The following is a 23,736-nucleotide window of genomic DNA, read 5'->3' as shown; positions in this document are numbered from 1 at the left end:
CATTTTCATACTTTTTTTCCAGTGATTCTTTGATGAATTGCTGTTCAGTAGAAGTCTGTTATAAAAAAATTGGAAGCACACTTCAGGAAACCTCAGTGAGCTGTGAAAGCACACTAAAGAACACATGATCAGAGATTTTTTTATATTATAGAAGTAATTTTTATATCGATGCTGTGTTCCACATGACAGATCTGTCCCCACCATGTGCTACTGTGGCTGCTACCACTCTAGTACAAGCCAGACCCCCGCCCCCACGGTTGTCATTTCTCCCTGCTCAGCGGTGGCCCCCGCATCTCCAGCTCTTCTCCGGGGCTCCCCGCTCCAGCCGGAGTTATTTTGTTGGAGCCCTCTCCTGAGCTCAGAGTCGCTCAGAAGCTTCCTGTTGTTGCTGTTGTCTAATCCACTGACCCGATGGGCATTCTAATGAGGATCCATTCCTGCATTCCCAGGACTCTTGTTACCTGGACATGATGTATTTTCTATGTAATGATCGGATTTGGCTGGCTGGTATTTATTTCAGAATTTTTGCACCTGTTTTCTTAAATAAAATGAGTCTATAAATTTCTTTCCTTGACCTGTCTCTAAGTTGTTTTACAAACAAAGCTACATTAAAATGACTTGAACAGCTTCCTCTTTTCTCTGTTTTTTTTTTTTTTTTTCGGATCAATGTAATATAAATGATCTATTCTTTGAACTAAGTGATCCTCGAGTTCTTTTATAACTGTGCACTTGATGGTTCGGTGAGCTGCTTTCTTTGTGGGTTTCTTCCCAGGGCTTTACCTGTTGTGTGGAAGGACCACACAAATTAACATATTGCCAAGACCTCAGTGATGCTAGAGGGTGGTAATTCACTTAGGTGCAGTGGATGTGTTTCCTTCTGTGTGTCCATCGAAAGCTGTATGCAAGTTCTGCAATCATTTAGTATCTTCTGTCATCTATTCATTTTTTCTACTGAATTTTATTTATGTTAATTAATTTTTCTTAAGGTGGCAGAGGGGAGGGGGTAGAGCTGGATCTCCCATATGCTAGTTTACTCATCAAATATTTGCAACGGCTGGGCTGGGCCAGGCCAAAGCTAGGAGCCAGGAGTTCAATCCAGATCTCCCAAGTGCAAGCAGGGACTCAAGTCTTTGAGCCACCACATTATACCTCCCAGGTTACACATTAGCAGGAAGCTGGAATCAGTGCAGAGCCAGGACTTGAAACCAGGCACTTTGATATGAGATTGAATGTCCTGAGTGGCATCTCAACTGTATCACATACCCACCTGTGTCTTAGTAAACTTTAGCCACAAAAATGTTGTGTGTAATAGTCTATTAAGAAGCCTCTGGCTTCAATCTCACCCCCATCCCATTGATTTCCTGGACCCTCCTTTCCTTTACCACGAAAATACACTGCTTTGTCTTCCTCCCTCCCTCCCTCCCTTCCCTGTCCCTCTACCCTCTATCCTTCCAGTCTGATTTTCGTAGCCCCAGAGGGAAATTGACTACTTTGAGCCTAAAGACAAGATTGCCTGAAGGATAGGTCTGGTAAGATCAGAATGGTAGGCACCAGAGGGAGGGGATTTGGTCTGTGTACATTTGGTGAGTGGTGGTAAAAAAAAAAAAAAAATTCTCATGCTGGTGCATCCTTTCGTGACCCAGAGATTTTGGGGTAGATTCGCGATGTTAGTTTGAAACGTTGCGTCTTTGCAAGAGCTTAGGCGGCGCATTGCCCAGTCTTATTAGTTTAAACTGCTTCAGTAAGCTGCGCATCATGATTCTCTGTACCTCAGTCCAGGCTAGAATGAAATCAGGACATGTGACACCCCTAGTCAGACAGCTCCTGTTCTTCTGAGTATGTATTACTTTAAACCATAATAGCAATTCCCGTGTGTTATGTTTTGTTTTGCAGTTGGCTGATGAGACAGTACACACAGAGATTATTCATCAGAGAGTAACTGCCTGGCCCACACAGCCTGTATCATGGCAATCAAACTGAGATTCAGAGACTGACAAACAAGCTATAAAAGCTAAAAGGCAGGATTTCTTGTGGTAGATCAGATATAATAATTTTATATCTCTGTGTTTTACATATGTGACATTGTGTACAATAAACAATTAACTGCCTGCTTTTGACATTTCAAAGTTAACGTGGAAAGAGTTGTAAACCAGAGGCTGTCAACATCACGTCCCAGAGCGAGGTGGTGAATGACAGTGGGCCTCTGGGAGGGCGAGACCTAATTCCTGCCCCCCGTGCACTCTGTACCCTTTCTCCACCAGTTGGTGCTCCATTGTCTTTGATAAACAAGGTAATTGATATAAATGAATGTGATCCTGTAAAATGATTCCCCACTTGCAGATTTTCATGCTGGAGGTATAATTTTCCTTATGGCACATTACTGTTAATCCTTAAATGGATAGATTGGTTAATCTGCCTTCCACAAGAAGACATTAGGTGAGTCACCCCTTACTGCAAGCTGGCAAATCATGGGCTGTGAGCACAGCACAGCAAAGAATGACTGGTGGAAACATTAGTCAACACGAGCAGGTGGAGCTTGGAGTTGCGAATGCAAGGAAAGTATCTTGGAGCCAAAGAGGAGATGCAGGCCTCTTCCTGGCAGTGTGTGCTGGAGAGGGCCCCCCCCCCCCCAATCCTCTCCCTAGCTCTTGAAGCCAGAATACTGATTGTGCGCTGCTCACTGACTTGCAGGCTGAGTCTATTAAACAAGGAAGCCCTCATACTTTCCTCTTCCTTATTTGTTGGTAAAGGGCTGGGGCTTTGCAAAGCTACCATTTTATCTCATAAATCAATACTCAGCTCTCGTAGTCCTCTGCTGGAAGCTCACCTTAGGGAATGTCAAGGACCAGGCCAGCAGAAAAGCCATGGAAGTTCATACCCAGTTGGGAAGTCTGGGATGAAGGGATCGACAGTCTGTTTTGAAAAACCATTTTCTCTTTATATGTGTATAAAGAGGATGAACAAAAAGGAAGTATACACATGCTTAGAAAAGAGTGTACGGTGAATATCCATGTCTTTCCTTGGGGGAATGTTGTGCAGCTAATCCCTTGAAATCATGAAGGTTTAAACAATAATTAATAATCATTTACTCATCTAGGACATTCTAATATTTAGTTTGAAAACCAATTTAACCTCATGGCAAGGAAAAGCACAGTGAAGTGGGATTTCTCCTGGGACAGTCCTCTCCGGCAGTGTTTGCACAAAGATCCAGCACGCTAAGGGTGGTGAGCTGTCCAGGTTAATGTCATCTCTTCACTGAACGGATGCGCTGCCTCCCTCCCCCTCCCCACCTCTTGAAAGGTTAGCCTTTCTTCCGAATAGTACAGGTTCTTCCTGCAACATCTGTCAGCCTGGCAGCAAGCGTACCCTAAGGAAATTATGAACATTTGAAGACCATCTGAATACTGTAGGGAACTTTCCTCTCTCCGTTCCCCTTCTCTCCCCGTGCTGTCCCTCCTGCTTTCCACCAAGAAAAGTGGGGCCGCCACATGGCGTTTTCACTGTCTCGCTGATGAATTACAATCCCATTTGTGTCTATGGTTTTTCTTCATGTGTTTTGATTTGCTCATTTCATAGTGATAACTCCTGAAACCCCAAAGCAGTGACGATCCTAGAAGGAAGCTGTGGGCAGACCCCTTTGTTTAATGAAAAGAGACCCCCTTGCCTCTGCACTGTTAGTACAAAGAAGCTTCTTGGTCTAATGACTCGGACGATCTTGATCTGATTCAGTAGGTCAGAAATTGCTGTCCCCAGCAAATATCGACCCGAGGGAACTGCTTTCTCGGTTATTTTGCAACTGCCAGCTGCATATTACGCTAGCAGGTGCTAATAGTTTTTTGCAGGTCAGTAGAATTGTTATTGGCCCTTCCTTCCTTAGCCCCCTTTCCTTTTGCAATTACAAGGTGGCTCTTGAGCGTGAGTCTCCCATCTTGTGTAACATCCAGATTGCTGAAACGCTGGTCCCACCTGCCTGTTCCACATGGGGAAAGTGGCTCTCTGTAGATGGGAAGTGCCAAGCTTGAGTCTTATGTTTCTCCCAAACTCTCAAAATAAACATCATCTATTAAGCTAGTGATGTGATAACAGTAGGTTGAACTGCCACCTGTGACATCAGCACCCCATAGCAGAGCACCTGTTCAACCCCTGGTTACTCTGCTTCTGATCCAGTTCTCAGCTAATGCACCTGGGAAGGCAGCAGATGATGATGCAAGTACCTGGGCCCCTGCCATCCTCATAGGAGCCCTGGATGGAGTTCCAAGCTCTTGGCTTCAGCCTGGCCCAGCCCTGAACATTCCTCCAGCAGATGCAAGGTCTCTATGTCTGTCTGTCTGTCTGTCTCTGTCTTCTCCCGCTCCATGACTCTGCCTTTCAGATAAATAAAACAGATCTTATTCTGTTGATGTTCATGAGAAATTAGGGAAAAGGAGAAATTCCTCTATGGGTACAGACACTGAGTCATGGCATGGTTAAGTGGCTTCCTCTATATTGCCTAAAAACTGTTTACAGAACTGAGATTAGTTTTCTGGGTGCCTGCTTTCCAGTTCATTGCCTTGTCCAGTGGAATGCAGAGCAGGGTGTGAGAAGAGAAGAGCAGCCATTTCCCTTTCAAGCTTATGGTATGGGGGAAAATTATGGTATAGTATGGAAATTATAGTATAGGAAGAGATCTAGAACATGGAAAGAAGATACTTCTTAACATGCAGATTTGAAAATATTCATAATGATGTGTTACTTTCAAATACTTGTATCCATTTTTATTTCCCAAAGCACTAAGTGTAGACCATTAAAAGAGTTAAAAGCAGAAGTAAAAGGCTCTTTTTAGATTACTTTTTGTTGTATTTTATACAAACCTTTTTCATCACGTCCTGTAAGTCTACTGAGAAACTGCATGATTCTATTCCCTCAATCAAGATTAATGTTGGCCTCCAGAAGATAGTATAAATCGTGTGTTTTGCCAGTTTTTTTTTCCTGGTACCTGCTGTACTTTAGAAGTGTGAGTAGATTTGTTCCCAGTCACTTGGAGGACTGGCTGTCGTTGAAGCTGGGTAGCCAAATTCTCCAGGTCCCCCAGCTCACCTGTTGGGAACCAGCGCCTCAGCCAGGTCTGCCAGCTTGCCCACATCCCTGAGCTGGTGCCTCAGCCTGGAACAGTGAGTGCCCAGGCAGGCAAATTGTTCTCCTGGAAAGCATGCGCAACTGGGTCATGGAGTCTCAATTCTGAGCCCCTATTCTGTAGTTTAGATTCACCTTGACCCATACGTTTCTCCTGTATCCCGATCTTACTCCCTCCAGGTCCTCAGAGATGCTTTCATGCTCATACCACCCAATCCAAGGTGGCTTGTAGGTGCTAAGACATTTGAGAATTTTCTATTTTCTCCAAAGACTGGGGAGGAAGTTTCTGCCAACAGGGAATTCTTAGTGCACATGCTGCAGATATGATTGGGACATTTTCTCTGCAATGTGCGGAACTCTGTTTATGTTTGAATGCTATACTATTGATACTGCTTTTAGTGAAAGGCTCAGATATTATAGTCATTAGTACATGTTAAAGAATTGCTATTTAGGCCCTTAAGATTCAAGGGTTATTCGTGATCCTAAAACCAGTATGACTTAAAATTGTTAAAGTCTGAACCAGATGCAGCATCCAGCTTAAAGAAAAAACAGGTACAATTTAATAAAGGGACAGTTAAATGATAACTTTCTGACAGAAAACAAACTACACTTTTTTGGTAGGGCTTTTAAGAACCCTTTGCACATCCTTTGTTCTCTGCACAACGTGAATGAGAAATTATTCCCCGAGCTATAGTGACACATCTGCTCTTGGGTCATAGAATTGGTTGGGACCTGACAAGACCTTCAAACCAGTAGCTTGGAACAAGAATAACTCTGTTGATTTCAACATATTTTAGGATGTAAAGAAAAAAGAAATCCATGCAAAAGCCCTTCAACTGCTTAAAGAAAAAATACCCTTTACATTATAACTTTCTAATTTTTTCTTTTGTTAGTTTCCAAAACTTGAAAACCCAGTTTGAATGACTGTTTCTATGTCGGGGGTTTTCAGCAGAATACTATGTCTGATGTTGAAGGAGCAGATGTGGAGTCTCTTTCTCTGACAGATTATGTGCAGAGAAAAGAAAAAAAATCACCCAATGAGATATTGCCTATTAGTTCAAATACAGTATTGGGGTGTTTGAGCTACCTTTTTTCTTACACCTGGAAATGCCTTTGTCCTCAATTTCAAGGCCTCACCTACAGAGTGAATCCTTCTTTGATACCCTACAGCTGTTATTGCTGTTAAACATCTGATGCTTGAATCTTTAAAGCTTTTTTGAACTGAAGATTTTCTTAGCTAAAACCTCCGGCATGTAAACTACAGGACTGTCAAACTATACATGAGAGAGTAAACAATACAATTAGTCCAGGAATGTACTTTCCTTCTAAGGGCACAGTGAAAAGAGAGAGAGAGAGAATTCACTGATCCTGGTGAACTCGTACTAATGTACAGGATCCGTGGTCCCTAACTTACCTCCTTCTGCCCCTGGAGAAGATGCCCTCTGATTTCTCATCTTTAAGAAAGCATAGAAATGTTCAGAGCTATTGCTTCATAAAATTTTCATTTATTGGAGGGATTAGAAAAGTATTCTGTCCTTTGTCAATGGCCAAAATGGAGTCCAGCGTGATGGCCAAAGCCCTTGCCATTTCAGGATGTGGTGTGATTTGGGCAGTCTTTGAGATGAATACTAATTAAAATAAATGAAAAGCAAAGAAAGAAGTTCAGGGAAAGAGGGTGCTAGTGTTCAAAATACCTGGCCTGTTTTCTGCCAGTGACCTCCCAGACACAGAGAGGTGGCCAGGACTGAATCCTCTGCACTTGGTCCTGGACAGAGCTGCTCACAGAGGGAGCTGAGGGGAACTTCAGAGAAAGAACAGTTGAAAAATTGTGTGCTATAGATAAGGGTACTTCAGAAAGTTTGTGGGAAATGGGATTAAATGATAAATTTATTTTGATGCCAAAGAAGTTTCAAACCCATGCAGGTTTTTTGTAATAAACATTTTTTATGAACATTTTGAAGACCTGTCTTAAAAATCAATGGTTTTTGGCTTCGTGATGTGATATAACAAATGATTGGAAAGTGATTTTTCTTAACCCGATAGATAAAACTAGGAATTAATGTGACTAAGTGCCTGTGTTGTGGAATACATTTTTGCAGCTTTTTGATAGTTTTCAAGATGGGTTTGTTCTCTAATTAGCTATTGTTGTTTTACAGCTGTTAAGACATAACAGCTGTGGGTATTTTTCCTTCAGAATAACTTGACAGAAGGTTCTGTTGCAGTTGAGCTGGAAGTTTGCCTGATCAGTAACAAGTTGCTCAGGCTGCTGGGATGCCCCCCTCTCAAAAAGAACTACATCTGGTGGTGGGGGGGATATCTAGGTGTGACCGTAAGCTAATAGCCTTGATTATCTTTTGGAAGAGGAAATACTTTGTATCTGTGACAGTCAAGGCAATGGAGAAGAATCTACTCTGAGACTATTAAGCATGTGTTTTCTGTATGAACCACTGTGCTATTAGAAAACAATTTTGTAATGAAAACAGCCAGGGAACCATTGAATAAAACCCAACACCAGCACAGTTTTTGAAGATACCAGTCCTTTGTAAGAGCTAAATGTTATTTCATTTTCGAAAACCTGCTTCCAGTGGGGTTTTTGGTCCCCACTTCTCAAAGGTGATCTCTGGAGACGGTTAAATAACATGTCAGTCTTATCTTTAAATATAGCTGGTACAGGTGGCCCTCAGGTCATGTCCTAGTGAAGTAATACTGCCTTTTAAAAAATTTATTACTCCTGAATGAAATTTACTGGCAGGCTGTTGGCCACCCCTGGTGCTATATAAGAATGGAGAGCAGTAAAATTGTTTTCAGATCACTTTTTCTGCAGTTCCCCACAGTCTGAGTCATTCCGGTATTCATGCACTTGCAGAATGTATACACTTTGTTAACATGCAACTTTTGCATTCAGAAGCAGCAAATTAAATTTGTCTGAACAGAATTGCTGTGTGCATGGAGGGGAAAAGTAATTTGTGCTCAGGCAGCTCCCCTTTGCCGTTTGCTCCTGGCTCAGGCTAGTGTAATAGGTAGGCTGAGCTGAAGGGTGGCAGAGGAAAACCAGAAAAAGACAGACGCAAGGTGTGGCATTTAGGCTGGATGGTTTTGTAAACAAAGTGACACAAATTGGGGCAGAAATTCCAGTGGGACAAGGGAGGAAACTGGAAGAAAGAAACACAGCACAAAGCTGAACCCCATCCAGATGGTGTTTTTAATACATTTATCAGACGCATATGAAAAACCGATGAACATTCAAAATGGGGAGTGGCCGGTCCCTCTGGGCAGGAAAACAGTATGACGCCTTCTGTGTGTTGCCGTCAGCATCATTCTCTGCTTTTTCCCAGTGAAAAAGAAAGAGCACAGACCTCATTCCAACCCTTGAGTGATTATTAGGCAGGCCAGTGAGGTGGGCTGAGGTTGTGTTTCTAGAAAGAATTAATGACAGAATTATTTCTGCTGAAATGGAGGAAGTGGCCGGTGCGAGCTGGTAAGCCCAGTGGTGACATTTAGAGTTCTCTCAGCACTCGTGCAGAGGGCTGTCCCCTCAAGTGTAAGAGCCCTCGAGCATTCTTCAGAGCCGCTTCGCCCCCTACATCCTTCCTCTCCCTTTTGCTCTGAAAATAGTTCCTCCTCAAAAATTATTTTGTCTACCACGAGTAACCTAACATTCTGTATGTGTGACGAACTTTTAGGGCAGAAGTTGAGTGGAGGGTATGTGTAATGCTTATATAGCAACTCTTCTGCCATGGGCACATTTGTTTTCTTTTTCATGTTTAGGTCAAAACCCAGAGATTGATCATACTTTATTTTTCTAAGAGAAAGCAATTTATTCTTCTGCTTTATTCAGTAACTTTCAGATTTTCTTAGCTTTTGGTGAGGAACTACAGTAAGCAAGGTTAAGTGCTACAACCTTACGTAGGCATTGTTCTCCAGCTCTTATTCAGCAAACATTTACTGCACACCTACTACGTGCTGCACACTGCCTTTTTGTAAGTGAACTGTAGCAGTGAAAAAAGGGAATTCCTGCACTTATGAAACTCACACTCTGAGTCTTTGGTTGTTAAGTGAGATCAGATTGAATACTGATTTGAATATTACGGATTGGAACAGGGGCTGGTGCTGTGGTGCAGCAGGTAAAGCTGCTGCCTGCAATGCTGGCATCCTACATGGGCACGGTTCAAGTCCTGGCTGCTCCTCTTCCTATTCAGCTCTCTGCTAATGCACCTGGAAAGTAGTGGAAGATGACCCAAGCGCTTGGGCCACTGCCACCCATGTGGGAGACTCAGATGAAGCTTCTGGCTCCTGGCTTCAGATAGGCACAGCTCTGGCCATTGCAGCTATCTAGGGAGTAAAACCAGTGGAGGGAAGATCTCTCTTTTTGTCTGTCTGTCTCCCTGTAGCTCTACCTTGCAAATATATTTTTGAAAAGAAGAATTGGAATCTGCAGTAATGACGGTTTCATCTTGGCGGGTTACGGAAGGCCATCATCCCCTGGGTTTGTGCCCAGGTCCCAGTCCTTGTCTTTCCACTTGTTGGCATCATTGATCATTATGTTGTTAATGTAGGAGTGAGAATTAAGAAAGCTGGTAATCTTTTTAGGATGTACCTGTTAATCCAGTTCCTAGTTAGAGTTCTAGCAAGAGCTGTTTCGCAAAAGGAAATTTGGATTTGGGGCAGATTTCACTTGAGTGGTCCCTCTTGTGTATCTTAGGTGTCTACTTGTGTCTGGTCTGTGTTGGGCTCCCTTTAAGTACCAAACATTAATGGATAATTATGCTGAAATAAAAGAAACCTTGGTATGCTGTTCTCCAGCATATAGACACAGGATCCCTTGTTTAGAAGGCAAAACTCTTTAATGTAACTTATTTATTAGACTACTTCGAGATTCCAGAGGGTCAGAGGATGATATTACTAGAGCATTTTTGCCTAGAGAAAATTTTAAAGTCTGAAAGAATCTTCTTTAATAACCCTTTATAAATGTGTCTGTAGAAAAGGAATTCTGAGTGTTTATGCCAGCCTTGTTTCCCAAAGAGATTGAAACCATATCAGTAATGATTTGTGATAGTCTCAGATGCTCTGTGCCGGTCGAATCAGATTATCAAGGGATAAATTGTGACGCTGTAAGATATAGCCCAGGTGGAAATTGACAAACTCGGGAAGAGTCAACAAAGGCAACCAGTAAGACCTGGTTGTCTGCAGGGGCTGTCAGCAATCAAAATACTTCTAACAGGTTTATCCTTTGAAAATCTTGCCATCTTTCTACTTTCCGTAGGAACACTGTTAAACTGTGTGAACTAAAAAAAAAAAAGCAATTGAAAGTGCTTTAAAAGAGCATAAATAGGGGCTGGTGTTGTGGCATAGTAGGTAAAGCCACAGCCTGTGGTGCTGGCATTCTATATGGGCGCCAGTTCATGTCCTGGCTGCTCCACTTCCCATCCAGCTCCCTGCTGATGGCCTGGAAAAGCAGCAGAAGATGGCTCAAGTATCTGGACCCCTGCCACTCACATGGAAGACCTGGAAAGAGTTACAGAGAGAGAAAGAGATCTGCTGTCTGCTGGTTCACTTCCCAGACAGCTGCAACAGCCAGCACTCAGCCAAGCTGAAGCCAGGAACCACGAACTTCATCTGGGTCTCCCACGTGGGTGGCAGGGGCCCAAACTATTTGGCCATCTTCTGCTTTCCCCAGGCCATTAGCAGAGTGCTGGACCAGAAATGGAGCAGGGGGGCTGGCGCTGTGGCATAGCAGGTAAAGCTGCCGCCTGCAGTGCCGGTATCCCATATGGGCACTGTTTCGAGTCCTGGCTGTTCCACTTCTGATCCAGTTCTCTGCTGTGGCCTGGGAAAGCAGTAGAAGATGGCCCAACTGCTTGGGCCCCTGCATCCACATGGGAGACCTGGAAGAAGCTCCCCTGCACCCATGTGGGAGGCCCAGAAGGATCTCCTGGCTCCTGACTTCGGATCGGCACAGCTCCGGGCATTGTGGACAATTGGGGAGTGAACCAGTGGATGGAAGACCCTTCTCTCTCTCTCTCTCTTTCTCTCTCTCTGCCTCTCCTTCTCTCTCTCTGTAACTAACTCTTACTTTCAAGTAAATAAATAAATCTTTAAAAAAAAAAAGTGGAGCAGAGGCCAGTGCTGTGGCATAGCGAGTAAAGCTGCCACCTGCAGTGCCAGCATTCCATATGGGCACCAGTTCAAGTCCTGACTGCTCCACTTCGGATCTGGCGCTGTGCTTTGGCCTGGGAAAGCAGAGAAGACCTAAGTCCTTGGGCCCCTGCATCCACGTTAAAGACCCAGAGGAAGCTCCTGGCCCCTAGCTTCGTAGTGGCCCAGCCTCTGCTGTTGCAGCCATTTGGAGAGTGAACCAGCAGATAGAAGACCTACCTTTCTCTCTCTTTCTCTCTCTGCCTCTCCCTCTCCCTCTCCCCCTGCCACCTCTTTTACTCTGCTTTTCAAATAAATAATCTTTAAAAAATCTTTTAAAAAATCTTTAAACATCTTTAAAAAATAAAATCATTAAAAAATAAATGGAGCAGCCGGGACAAGAACCAACATCCATATGGGATGCCAGGATCACAGCCTACAGCTTTCCCCACTTGCTGCTGTGCCAACCCCAAAATGTGCTATTGTTTTCTTTTTCTTTTTTTATTTATTTGACAGGTGGAGTTACAGACAGTGAGAGAGACAGAGAGAAAGGTCTTCCTTCCAATGGTGCACTCCCCAAGTGGCCGCTACGGCCGGCACTGCGCTGATCCGAAGCCAGGAGCCTGGTGCTTCCTCCTGGTCTCCCATGCGGGTGCAGGGGCCCAAACACTTGGGCCATCCTCCACTGCCTTCCTGGGCCACAGCAGAGAGCTGGCCTGGAAGAGGAGCAACCAGGACTAGAACTCGGTGTCCATATGTGATGCCGGCGCCGCAGGCGAAGGATTAACCAAGTAAACCACGGTGCTGGCCCATGCTATTGTTTTTTGACATTAGACAATGTTGACTTTAGGGCAGAGGCATCATTTGGGATAGAGAACAACAGTATATAATAATGGAAGGCTCAATCCACCAGGAAAATATAATTCTAAAATAACATACATGAGATGCCATGGTCTCAAAATATATAAAGGAACAATGGACAGAATCGTAAGGACAATCAGACAATCACAGCAAGAGTTTTTAAAGATGTGTTTATTTTATTTGAAAGAGTTACAGAGAGAGAAGGGAGAGAAGGAGAGTGAGATCAACCAATCTTCCATCCACTGATTCACTTCCCAAATATCTGCAATGGCTAGGTCTGGCTAGGCTGAAGTCAAGAGTTAGGAGCTTCATCCATGACTCTGACATGAGTTCAGGGGCCCAAAGATTTGGGCCATCTTCCAACACTTTCCCATGTACATTAGCAGATAGCTGGATCAGAATTGGAGCAGCCAGGACTCAAACCAGTGCCCATATGGGATGCCAGTGTCACATGCGGCAGCTTAACCCGAGATGTCACGACGCTGGCCCCATAGCAAAAGATTTTAATGAACATCTCCCGATAATTAATAAGCATATAAGTGATTTGAATAACACAATTAACAGATTTTATGTACTAGACATATGCAGAACCATACATCCCTCAAATTAGACAATAAACATTCTTTTCAAGCACACATAAAATATTAATAAGGATTAGCCACATACTGGACCACAAAGAAAATCTCAATTTCTGTAAAGTTGATATTATACAGATCACATTTTTGGTCCATGTTACAATAAATAAAGATCAATAATAAAAAAAACCTTTATAAAGTTAGGAGGGATCAGTTCTGTGGTGCAGAGGGTTAAAGTCCCATCCTGCAGTGTCAGCATCCTGTATGGACGCTGGTCCAAGTCCCAGCTGCTCCTCTTCTGGTCCAGCTCCTTGCTAATGTACCTGGGAAAGCAGCAGAGGATGGCCCAAGTCCTTGGGCCCCTGCATCCACGTGGGAGACCTGGAAGAAGCTCTTGGCTCCTGGCTTCAGATCAGCTCAGCTCTGGCCGTTGTGGCCATTTGGGGAATGAACCAGCGGATGGAAGACACATTCTCTCTGTCTCTGTCTCTGTCTCTACCTCTCTCTGTAACTAATAGTAAGTTAAAATTTTTTCCTCAGAATAGTTTTGGGCCAAAGAAAAAATTTCTAATGAAAATTAGAAATATTTAGAACTGATCAACTTTTAAAATGTTTATCAGACAAGCCGTAATTGAGGGACGTGCTACACAATACCTGCTCATACTGAACACTATACATGGGTGCTCATTGTGATGCAGCAGGTTAAGCCACTGCTTGCAATGCCTGCATCCCACGTAGGGATGCTCATTTGAGTCCCAGCTTCCTGCTAATGCAGCTAGGAGGGCAGTGAATGATGGTCTGGGTACTTGGATCCTTGCCATCCATGTGGTAGACCCAGATGGAGTTTCAGGCTCCAGCCTGCTCTAGCCTTGGCTGTTATAAGCATTTGGGGAATGAACCAGTGGATGAAAGAATCTCTCTCTGTCACTCTGCCTTAAAAATAAATAAATCTTTTTTTAAAAAAACCCTATACAGTGTATCAAAAATTTGAAAGTAAAGGTGAAGCGAGTTAGAAGTAAAATATTAGCTTTAATGCCATTTACTAGAAAAGAAAAAGATTGATGAGTTAAGCACTGACTTCAAGTAATAAGGAAAAAATAGATGAGACAAATTAAGTGATAGAGGAAATAAAAGAATCAACAAAACCAGATGTTGGTTATTTGAAAGCACTAATAAAATAGACAAGCCATTACAGGACTGTTCAAAAATAAAAAGTGCAAATAAGCAATATTTGGTATAAAAAAGAGAATATACTATGGAAATGTACTGCCAGGAGTTAGCCCTGTGGTTAAGATGTCCACTTCCCTCATCAGAGTACCCGGGTTTGGTCAGTCCCTGGCATGGCTCCTGACTCCAGCTTCCTGCCATTTGGTTTTGTTGATTCTTTCATTTCCTATGTCATTAAATGCTTCTCATCTGTGCCTAACTCATCATCAGGCAGTAGTGATGGCACAAGTGATTGGGTTCCTGCCACCCAATGGGAGACCTGGATTGACTTCCCACTTCCCAGCTCCAGTCCCAGCCCAACCCTGTCCATAATGGATATTTTGAGAATAAACCAGCAGATGGAAACTCTCTTGTCTTTGTTTTTTTTTTTTTTCACCTCTTAAGGGGAAAAAAAACAAAACTAAAAAACAAACAAAAAACCATGCCAGTCTACTGGAAAATTTTCCCTACAAGGACCAAATATTTAAGATAATTTCTATTTTTAAAAAAGATTTATTTATTTTAAAGGCAGAGAGAGAGAGAGAGAGAGAGAGAGAGAGAGAGAGAGAGATCCTTCACTTGCTGGTTCACTCCCCAAATGGCCAGGGCTGGGCCAGACCAAAGCCAGGAGCCCGGAGCTTCTTCCAGGTCTCCCACGTGGGTACAGGGGCCCAAGGATTTGAGCCATCCTCTACTGCTTTCCTAGGCACATTAGCAGGGAGTTGGATCAGAAATGGAGCAGCCGGGACTGAAACCAGTGCCCATATGGGATGCCAGCCCTGTAGGTGGAAGCTTAACCTTCTATTCCGCAGTGCCAACCCCAAGATAATTTCAAAGAAAAAGGAGATGAAGATACTAAATGTATGAGATACTAAATTTACCATAAAATTATAGTAATGAGGACAGTCTGGCAAAGGCATAAGGCTAGGCAAATCGGGAAAAGGATGCAGATCTTAAAAGAAAAATTCTGCTGGAATATATGAAAACCTTATATGTGACTAAAATAAATTAGTTGGAGGAAGGATGGACTGTTCATTAAATGATGCTGGAGAAATTGACCATCCTTATAAATATGTATTTCACAGTATATTAGAAATAAATTATAAATAGATTAAAGAAACAGACTAGGATAAAATTTATGAAAATATATTTATAAATTTGGTGTAGAATTTGTATGGACAAGTAATTAAAAGGAAAATCACAAATCAGAAAAGATTAAATATTTCAATTCAGCAATCAGATTATAAAGGAGTAGCATCCTATAAATCAGTTAGAAGAAAAATAGGTAAAAGATAAAGACACACAGTTTATAGAAGGGAGTTCTAAAATGATTCTAGCAGAAAAGAAGAGAAAAAAGGTTCAACTTCAGCTACCAAAAAAAAAGAAAAACTAGGGGCCGACACCATGGCTCACTTTGTTAATCCTCCGCCTGCAGCTCTGGCATCCCATATGGGCACCAGGTTCTAGTCCCGGTTGCTCCTTTTCCAGTCCAGCTCTCTACTGTGGCCCGGGAAGGCAGTGGAGGATAGCCCAAGTGCTTAGGCCTTTGCACCCGCATGGGAGACCAGGAAGAAGTACCTGGCTTCTGGCTTCGGATCAGCATAGCTCCGGCCATGGTGGCCATTTTGGGGGGTGAACCAACGGAAGGAAGACCTTTCTCTCTGTCTCTCTCTCTCACTGTCTCACTCCATCTGTCAAAAAAATTTTAAAGAAAAGAAAAAAAAGAAAAACTAAAACCGCATTGAGATATCATTTCATACTCATTTGTCTGATTTTATGAAGAGTTGATGAGGGTGTGGAGCAACGTGTTTAAGAGTATAAAAGAGTGGGCTGGCGCCGTGGCTCAATAGGCTAATCCTCCGCCTGTGGTGCCGGCACACTGAGTTCTAGTCCCGGTCGGGGTGCTGGATTCTGTCCCAGTTGCCCCTCTTCCAGGCCAGCTCTCTGCTACGGCCTGGGGGTGCAGTGGAGGATGGCCCAAGTGCTTGGGCCCTTCACCCCATGGAAGGCCAGGAGAAGCACCTGGCTCCTACCTTTGGATCATCATGGTGCGCCGGCCGCAGTGCGCTGGCCGCGGCGGCCATTGGAGGGTGAACCAACAGCAAAGGAAGACCTTTCTCTCTGTCTCTCTCTCTCACTGTCCACTCTGCCTGTCCCCCCCCCCCAAAAAAAAAGAGTATAAAAGAGTATTCAGCTGTCTGTTGAATGTTCCTTCATCCTGGTTTAATGTTTGTGGTAGATGTTCCTATTGCTCACCAAACACTCCACGTCTTCTCCCAGGCATTCTCTCCTGGGTGCACAGTCGGGTTGCATTTCCCCGTGCCCTTAGAAGTTAGGGAAGGCCACCTAACTTACCTTTGTCAATAAAACGTGAGCACAGTAAGGTGTGTTACTTTAGGGAAGAGTTTTAAGAGCCAGTGCCCAGCTTACTGTCCTTCCACTGCTGCTGTGATGGAGGAAGCACGTGTGAATAGGAAGCCTTTGTCACTGACGTCCTGAGTGACACAATGAATCGGGCCACCTGCTGTCATTGAACACAGAGGGTGAGTGGAAAATAAATGAGTGCTGTGTCAAACCATGGTTAGGATGGGGGACTGTCTGTAATGCAGCACAGCCTACCTACCTAAGTGTTGTCTTAGATCCCAGCTCAATTTCCTGAGCATATAACTGCCCTCTTTCCATGAGGCAAAAGCACTGTGACTGACCCTGTAAATACAAGGGCACTTCAAAAATTCATGGAAATAGTGGTAAAAGATAATTATTTTTTTAAAATCTATGCAGATCTGAAAAAAGTACATATTATAAAAGCTGCATGATTTTCAAAATTTTTGCACCATAATAGACTTTTAATTGCATTTTTCTATGAACTTTTTAAAGTACCGTTGTATACTCCTTACCTGTTTCGTTCCAATGTCATAGGGAGCCTCTCTCTGAGCCCCTTCTCTGTTCAAGGAATCTCTCCTTTCAAACAATTTCACCAGTGTTTTTGTAATAGCTTTGGAGTTAAATAGTCAAGGTCTCACTGCCAGAAAATCCACCCTCCCTTGCTCTTCTCCCTCTCCCTCCCCCATCCTTATTTGTGGGTGACTTTCCTCATCTGCCAGAGAGCAGAGCAGTTGGGGAAAGGATGCGAGCTGAGAGACTAAGTGCAGGAATGGCCAAGTCAAAATGAGTGCACCACTCAGAGTATACGCGTTAAGATTGCGTAGTCCGGATTGCAAAATTGGAAATATTTCAGCATGGTAGTAGAAATGCTTACATCTTTTCTTCTCAAAGAGTGTAATGTTATACTGGAAAGTGTAGACGCATTAGATATCTAATGAAAAGTTACCCTTTTTTTTCCCACAATACCTTTAAAAATTATCTAAGTAAGCTATAAAATTTTGAATGTAAGTAGCTAGGGTTAATTGTAGATTTTTATTAAAAAACTCAGAAGTCTAGAGAAAATTGTAGATTTTGGTTGAATGGTTGAAATGTACACAAAAGTTCACTGGGTACTTGAAAGGGCACTACCTTTTATCATTCTCTTCTATGTGTTTAAAGGGTCTACACCATATTGGGCAGCCATCATTTTGTGGACACTCTTGACTTTTAGCAATGAGCAGGAACTTGAACATATTGAGAGACTCAATCTAAACAGTCTGGTTTTTCATGAAAAAAGAGAAGGGCAAGTGTATTGCATTACACAGAATAGTAACTAAATAAACAAAGGAAATGGAACATGGCTGAGGACAACCGCATGTTCTGAAAAGGAATTGGAGCCATGTACTGGGTCACTTTCCTGCTTTACAAATTCTAAAGTTTTTGGGGAAAATGTATCATTTTTCTTTAAACAAATTTTCATAAGAGCTGATAGAGTAAATACAGCTTAGAGAACACTAATAAAATGAATGCCTGGGTATATATCACCTAGCTTAAGAAATAGAACAAGGCCGGTATTTCTTACAAATGAAATCAGTTAATGTTTAGAATCCTTGATGAGGTTCCTCCATGACATCGGCTTCCTCCTTCCAGGTGAATTGTCCTTAATTTTGTGTAGTAATTCCTTGGTTTAACTTTTTAGTTTCATATTTATGTAGGTTTACCTAAACAAAGTATTCCTTAGTTTGGACTCTGCACTTTGCTTTTTTCACCTAACATTTTCTTTTTGAGATCAAACTGTTCTTATATAGCTATAACTCCTTAATCTTCATTGCTGTGCAGTTTCTCATGATAAGTTTATTACATAATGTGGTTATCCATTCTGTATGCTATGGACTACAATGCTTCTTTGTGATAAGATACTTTAGGGTTAATTGCTACATACAATTTGGTTTGTCCTTAGGTTCAGCTTTTTAAAGCAGCATCATTTTGGCATGGAAATTGCATTCGTATCTAATTTCCTTTACATTTTATTGTTAATTTGAGATGGCAATTAATTAATTTTGTTTTCAGCATACTATTGGGATATATTTGGCTTCTCTTATCCTGATGCCAAATTATGTGTTTTGATTCCCAGTTCCCATGGAGAATGTTGCTACCATTGCTGATTGTGCCAGTGTGATTGAAGGAGTCAGTCGGAGCAGAAATGCCTTGCTGAATGGGGACACTAAGAATTATGATTGGGATTCTGGTTACACATGTCACCAGCTGGGAAGTGGTGCAATTGTGGTTCAGCTGGCACAGCCATACATGATTGGGTCAATAAGGTAAGAAGATTCCTTTTCATTCATTAGTTGTCAAATGAAAGACACAAATGCAAGTTGCAGCTGGTAAAATGAGGATCCAGATAATGTCAGTGAAGAAACTTTTTATTTGCTCTAAATATGCAAAGGGGTTAGGAGTGGAAGTAGAGAGAGAATGAGATGCCAGATACTTATTTGGAATTTCTGGTAGGTAGGTGTACCAAAATTTAATGCATATAGAAAGACTGTACTTTCAGGGATCATTTCTATAGTTCTCTATTAGCTGCATGGAGAGAAGAGATAGATGCCTCTCCCTGGGCATGGCTTGCTTTCTCACATCTTAGTTGTATTGGTTACAAACTTACAGGATAATGCCAAAGAGAGATTATGTAGAATGAAAAATAATTTTCAACTTTAATAAATGACTTACATATGAACTAATCAAATCTGAAACATCTAAAAGATCTTAATGATCCTTATGTCTGGGTTTTTGTCATTCTTCCTTCTTATTTTAAGAGTACAACTTTAACTTTGCTTGATTTATGTAATTTTTAAATGTAAGACTGATGACATTGCCCAGAGCAAATACTTTTAGTTCAGGAGCACCATCTGGGTCTTAAGTAGGCTGGCAGCTGCCTTCTCTTCTATGTTTTTTTTTTTTTCCTTAAAGATTCATTTATTTATTTGAAAGGCAGAGAGAGAGGGGGAGGGATAGAGAGAGAGAGAGAGAGATCTTTTATCTGCTGGTTAACTCCCCAGATAGCCACTACAGCCAGGGCTGGGCCATACCGAAGCCAGGAGCTTCTTCTAGATCTCTCGTGTGGTTGCAGGAGCCCAAGGACTTGGACCATCTTCCACTGCTTTCCCAGACACATTAGCAGGGAGTGGGATAAGAACTGGAGCAGCTGGGACTCAAACTGGTGCCCATATGGGATTCCAGCACTGCTGTCACCTGCTTAACCCACTGTGCCCCAACACACTGGCCCCCAGCCAATTCTTCTATGTTCTGAGAAGACTTCTGAATAGCTAGTATAAAGTGAGGGGCAGTGGGGCAGGGGTGAGCAGGCAGAGAGAGAGATATCTTAGCCTTCCTGGACTGAGATGTGTGGGCAGGGAAGGGCAGGACCACCTTTTCGCCATTGTCTACACCATGTTTTGTTTCCAGTTCTCATTTTTTTTTTTTAAATCATTCATTTATTTGAAAGACAGAGTTAGAGAGAAGAGACAGAAAAGGAGATCTTCTATCTGCTGGTTCATCCTTCAAAGACTGCGGGAGGTAGAGCTGGGCCAGAAACCTGGAACTCTGTCTGGGTTTCCCATGTGAGTAGCAAGGGCCCAGGCACGCAGGCCATCTTCTGCTGCTTTCCCAGACACATTCCCAGGGAGCTGGATCAGGAGTGGAGCAGCCCAGGCTCAAACCAAGGCTCAATGGGCTACCAACATTGCAGGCTTCACCCACTGCACCACAAAGCCAGCCCCTCCTATTCTCATTTTAAAGTCAATATGTATATAGAGAGAAGTAGCACAAAGAATAAAGTAATAGGATTCCAACAGGCAAAGGTTTATTGATGTTTAAGCTGTAAACTATAGAGGTTATTACTATTTGCCTGTTCCCCAGGGTACCCTGAAGAGTTGATGCTGGATTTCTTGGGGGAATTCAGACTATGGGTTTCTTCATTTAACTTGTCAACCTCTTTTCATAAAAGACTATATTGCAGACTGAGTATCTTAGGCAACAAATCATGGATAGAGAAGCCTTGATATCCTACTTGAAGCCAGAGAACTTACTTTGTGCCTAGGAAGGGAGAAGAGACCGGTCAAACTTGTCGTCTAGACAAGCTACCATATGGATAAACTGCAGTCAAACAGCAAACAATTCCCCTCTCCTTTTCCTCAGCTGCACGCATTAACCAGAGTACTCACAAACCATCTATTCAATAAACTATTCTAGGACTCTTATAGATGACGAGAAACTTATCTATGTATTTCCCATTACAGTCTATTCCTCCTCACTTTAAAATTCTGGAAAACAGTTGTCCTTTCGTCTTCTGGTACTCCTTATAGTGTCTACCATTTCTTGAACATTATCAGTCGTGTGTCTGACATTACATCTGCAATTTCTTTCAGCAGGCTTAGGGTGTAACTTATCTGAGCCAGGAGACTTGAAATCATTTAAATTGACTAGATACTCTCTTTCTTTCACTTCACCTATTTGGGACTTCAATTTTCTCTTTATTATGTTTGTCCTGCCATCTCTAATTTGAAGACCAGTCTTCTAGCCAATGAAGATTGAAGCAAACAGGCAGCCAAGTAGCTCTGCCCACTCCCTTGTAACATTCTCTGTATTCTATTCACTTACATGATACCCATGTCCCCTCCCCACCACTACTACCATCTAACAGTGTACCTCAAACCAGGCTATCTGAACATCTGGGAGTGGGTGGATATTTAGCCCAGCAGTTAAGATCCCACGTTGGACTGCCTGGCTCTGGCTCCTATTCCAGCTTCCTGCCAATGCAGATCCTGGAAGGCAACAGTGAAGGACCAAGTAACTGATTCCCTGCCACCTACGTGGGAACCCAAGGAGTTCCTGACTCCTGGCTTCAGCCTGGCCCAGCCCTAGCTATTGAGGGCATTTGGGGAGTGAACCAGTAGCTGGGAGTACCTTCTCTGTGCTGTCTCAAAGAAGTTAAATTTTAAAAATAAAATAATTTTTAAAAATGGAGTTGCATTATCTTCTCTTTTCCTGCTCAAGTCATCTTCCATGAAGCCATCTCATCAGTAGTATCACTTGCCTGAGCCCAAAACATGGGTGTCTAATTCCTTCCCCTCCTTCACTCCCCCAGCCAGCTGTCCTAAAGACCTATCAGTACTGCCTCCTGAACGTCGCATAGATCCTTCCTGTCTTCTCCATCTCACTTCCTTTACCATACTTGCACCTCGTATCTCTACCTGATCTCCCAAGCTTCCGTCTGGCCCTCCCTTGCCTTACCCACAACTGTCCCACATCTGAGGCAGCCATATCCATCCCAGAGAGGATGCGGGGCTGCGGTTTGCCTTCAGGACAAAGTTCAGATTAAGACGTTTAAGAAGGACCTGACTTACTGCTATCTGCACAGCCCGTCTGCTGCCCCCACACCCTGTCCCGGGCCACCCAAGGCCCTTCTCCACCTCAGCACATCCACACTTCAGAGTTCTGTGCGGGCTTCAGCCCTCTCTTACCCCTTCCACACTCACGTCTCTGAACCTGCTGGTCTCTGCCTGCAATTGTCACTGCTTTCGTACAACTCCCTTTTTACCTGGCTTGCTGTTTTCCACTTTAAAATTCTGCCCCTTTGGGGATATTCCCCTAACTTTCCATCATCTTCTGCACTTGTTGAGTTATCATTCTTTTTTTTTTTAAAAGATTTATTTATTTGAAAGGCAGAGTTACAGAGAGGCAGAGAGAGAGGCAGAGAGAGAAAGAGAGAGCGAGCGAGTGAGCGGGCAGGCTTCCATCTGCTGTTTCACTCCCCAGATAGCTGCAATGGCCATAGGTGCGTCGATCCGAGGCCAGGATCCAGGAGCTTCTTCCAGGTTTCCCACGCAGGTTCTGGGGCCCAAGCACTTGGGTCATCCTCCACTACTTTTCCAGACCACAGCAGAGAACTGGATTGGAAGTGGAGTAGCCAGGACTTGAACCAGTGTTTATATGGGACACCAGCACTGCAGGTGGCAGTTTTTACCCACTACACCACAGCACTGGCCTGAGTTATCATACATTGTGTATACGAGGGTACTTCAGAAAGTCCATAGAAAATGCATATTATGGAAGAACTATGCTTGGCTTTCAAAAATTTTTGTAGCAAAAGAAACTTATCTTTTAATTCCATTTTCCCACAAACTTTCTGAAGGCCCCTCATGGAATTCCTTCCAGGGCATTTGTCCCGTGGTTGTGTCCTTCCTACCTCGTCCCAGCCACATCTGATACACGAAGCCTGTGGTAACAGAATAAGCTGCTCTTGACAGATGGGAGGTGCCAGTGAGGCAGCGTGTCAAGGTATAAGGAGAAATTACAGCAGGTACAGTAGGAAACCAGGATTTTCAGAGCCAGCAGGGACCTCCTGAGGTCGTTGCCAGGGTGACAGCTCAGAGAAAGACAAACAGGCTCTTCATGTGCAAGGCAACCTTGGCCTCTAGCTCTACCCAAGGAATCAGAGATATTGAATCTGACTCCAGAAAAAGGTGTCACTGGAGCTTAAGGCAAGAGAGAACAGTGCCCATCTGATTGTCTTTAAATGTGGATTGAAAGTGGTTCCCCCAAACAATTTTTCTTTTCCTGACTCACAGGGGGATGATGAGCAGAAATACAACCAAAGGCAGAATTGTCTCTCTCAGCACAGTGTGGGGCTGCCAACTTCCTTAAACCCAGCTATTGTTTTTCCAGTAAGAAAACCCATGCAATCGAAGCCTTGTGTAACTGGCTGAGCGTTCAGAGAGACACGTCTGTGTGAAACTAACATTATGTTGTCAGGAACTGCATTTGCCTCTTCTGTGACATTATTAACAGGAAAGGGAGAGGGATTTCTTAGCCACCAATGCCTGCAGACGATGCTGGATATCTTGGTAGGCTGCAGTTAGCAGCAGCTGATATGCCCAGATAGACATTTATTGATAGGAAACTAGATCAGTGGCACCTCTTCATGGGGATGGGTAATTGACCAATGACAGGTTGATTAGTCAGTGACATTTGACCCACGCTTCTATTGCTTTTGATGACTGACTTGCTTTCCTAGTCACTGTGTCTGAAGCAGCCCGGTGATTCTGAAATCAACACCTAGAGAGAGAGCATTACAGAGCCCAGTGACCAACCTCTCCCACCTAAGAGGGAGGAGAGCTGGAAGCCCTGGAAACGTCCTCTTACGTGGTCTGAGGCCAGGCCTGACCACGTTATACTGACTGAAAATTCAGAGTTCTTTGTCCTTGGTGGCTCCAAGGTCTCAAGTGTGAGTTGTCTCGATCACTGATTTCTTTGTTAGTAAGAGAGGACATGAGTGTTTTGTGGACAAGGATTTCTTTTGTTTGACTGTTTCCATCCACAGAAACCATTTTTTCCTCTCCTGAGAGTTTACCCAGTAGCTGGGTAGGTGAGCAGACCCCTCTTCCGTGACAGAAAATGCCCACAGCTAACCGTGGTCGGTGGA

The 23,736-nt window shown here is 43.3% G+C and overlaps 1 protein-coding gene across 2 annotated transcripts in view; it reads left to right on the top strand.

Moving 5' to 3' along the window:
• Positions 1-23,736, top strand: part of BTBD9 (BTB domain containing 9) — a 453,793-nt gene that overhangs the window by 319,892 nt on the left and 110,165 nt on the right. For both annotated transcript variants that reach the window (XM_062186048.1, XM_062186049.1), the window contains exon 8: positions 18,388-18,577. In XM_062186048.1, the coding sequence (XP_062042032.1) occupies positions 18,388-18,577 (190 nt within the window). The remainder of the gene's footprint in view (positions 1-18,387; positions 18,578-23,736) is intronic.

This window comes from Lepus europaeus, chromosome 3 (assembly GCF_033115175.1).
Source record: "Lepus europaeus isolate LE1 chromosome 3, mLepTim1.pri, whole genome shotgun sequence".
In the NCBI taxonomy this organism is placed as follows: domain Eukaryota; kingdom Metazoa; phylum Chordata; class Mammalia; order Lagomorpha; family Leporidae; genus Lepus; species Lepus europaeus.
Note: the sequence above shows the minus strand (reverse complement) of the source record. Positions and strands in the feature narration are given on the sequence as shown.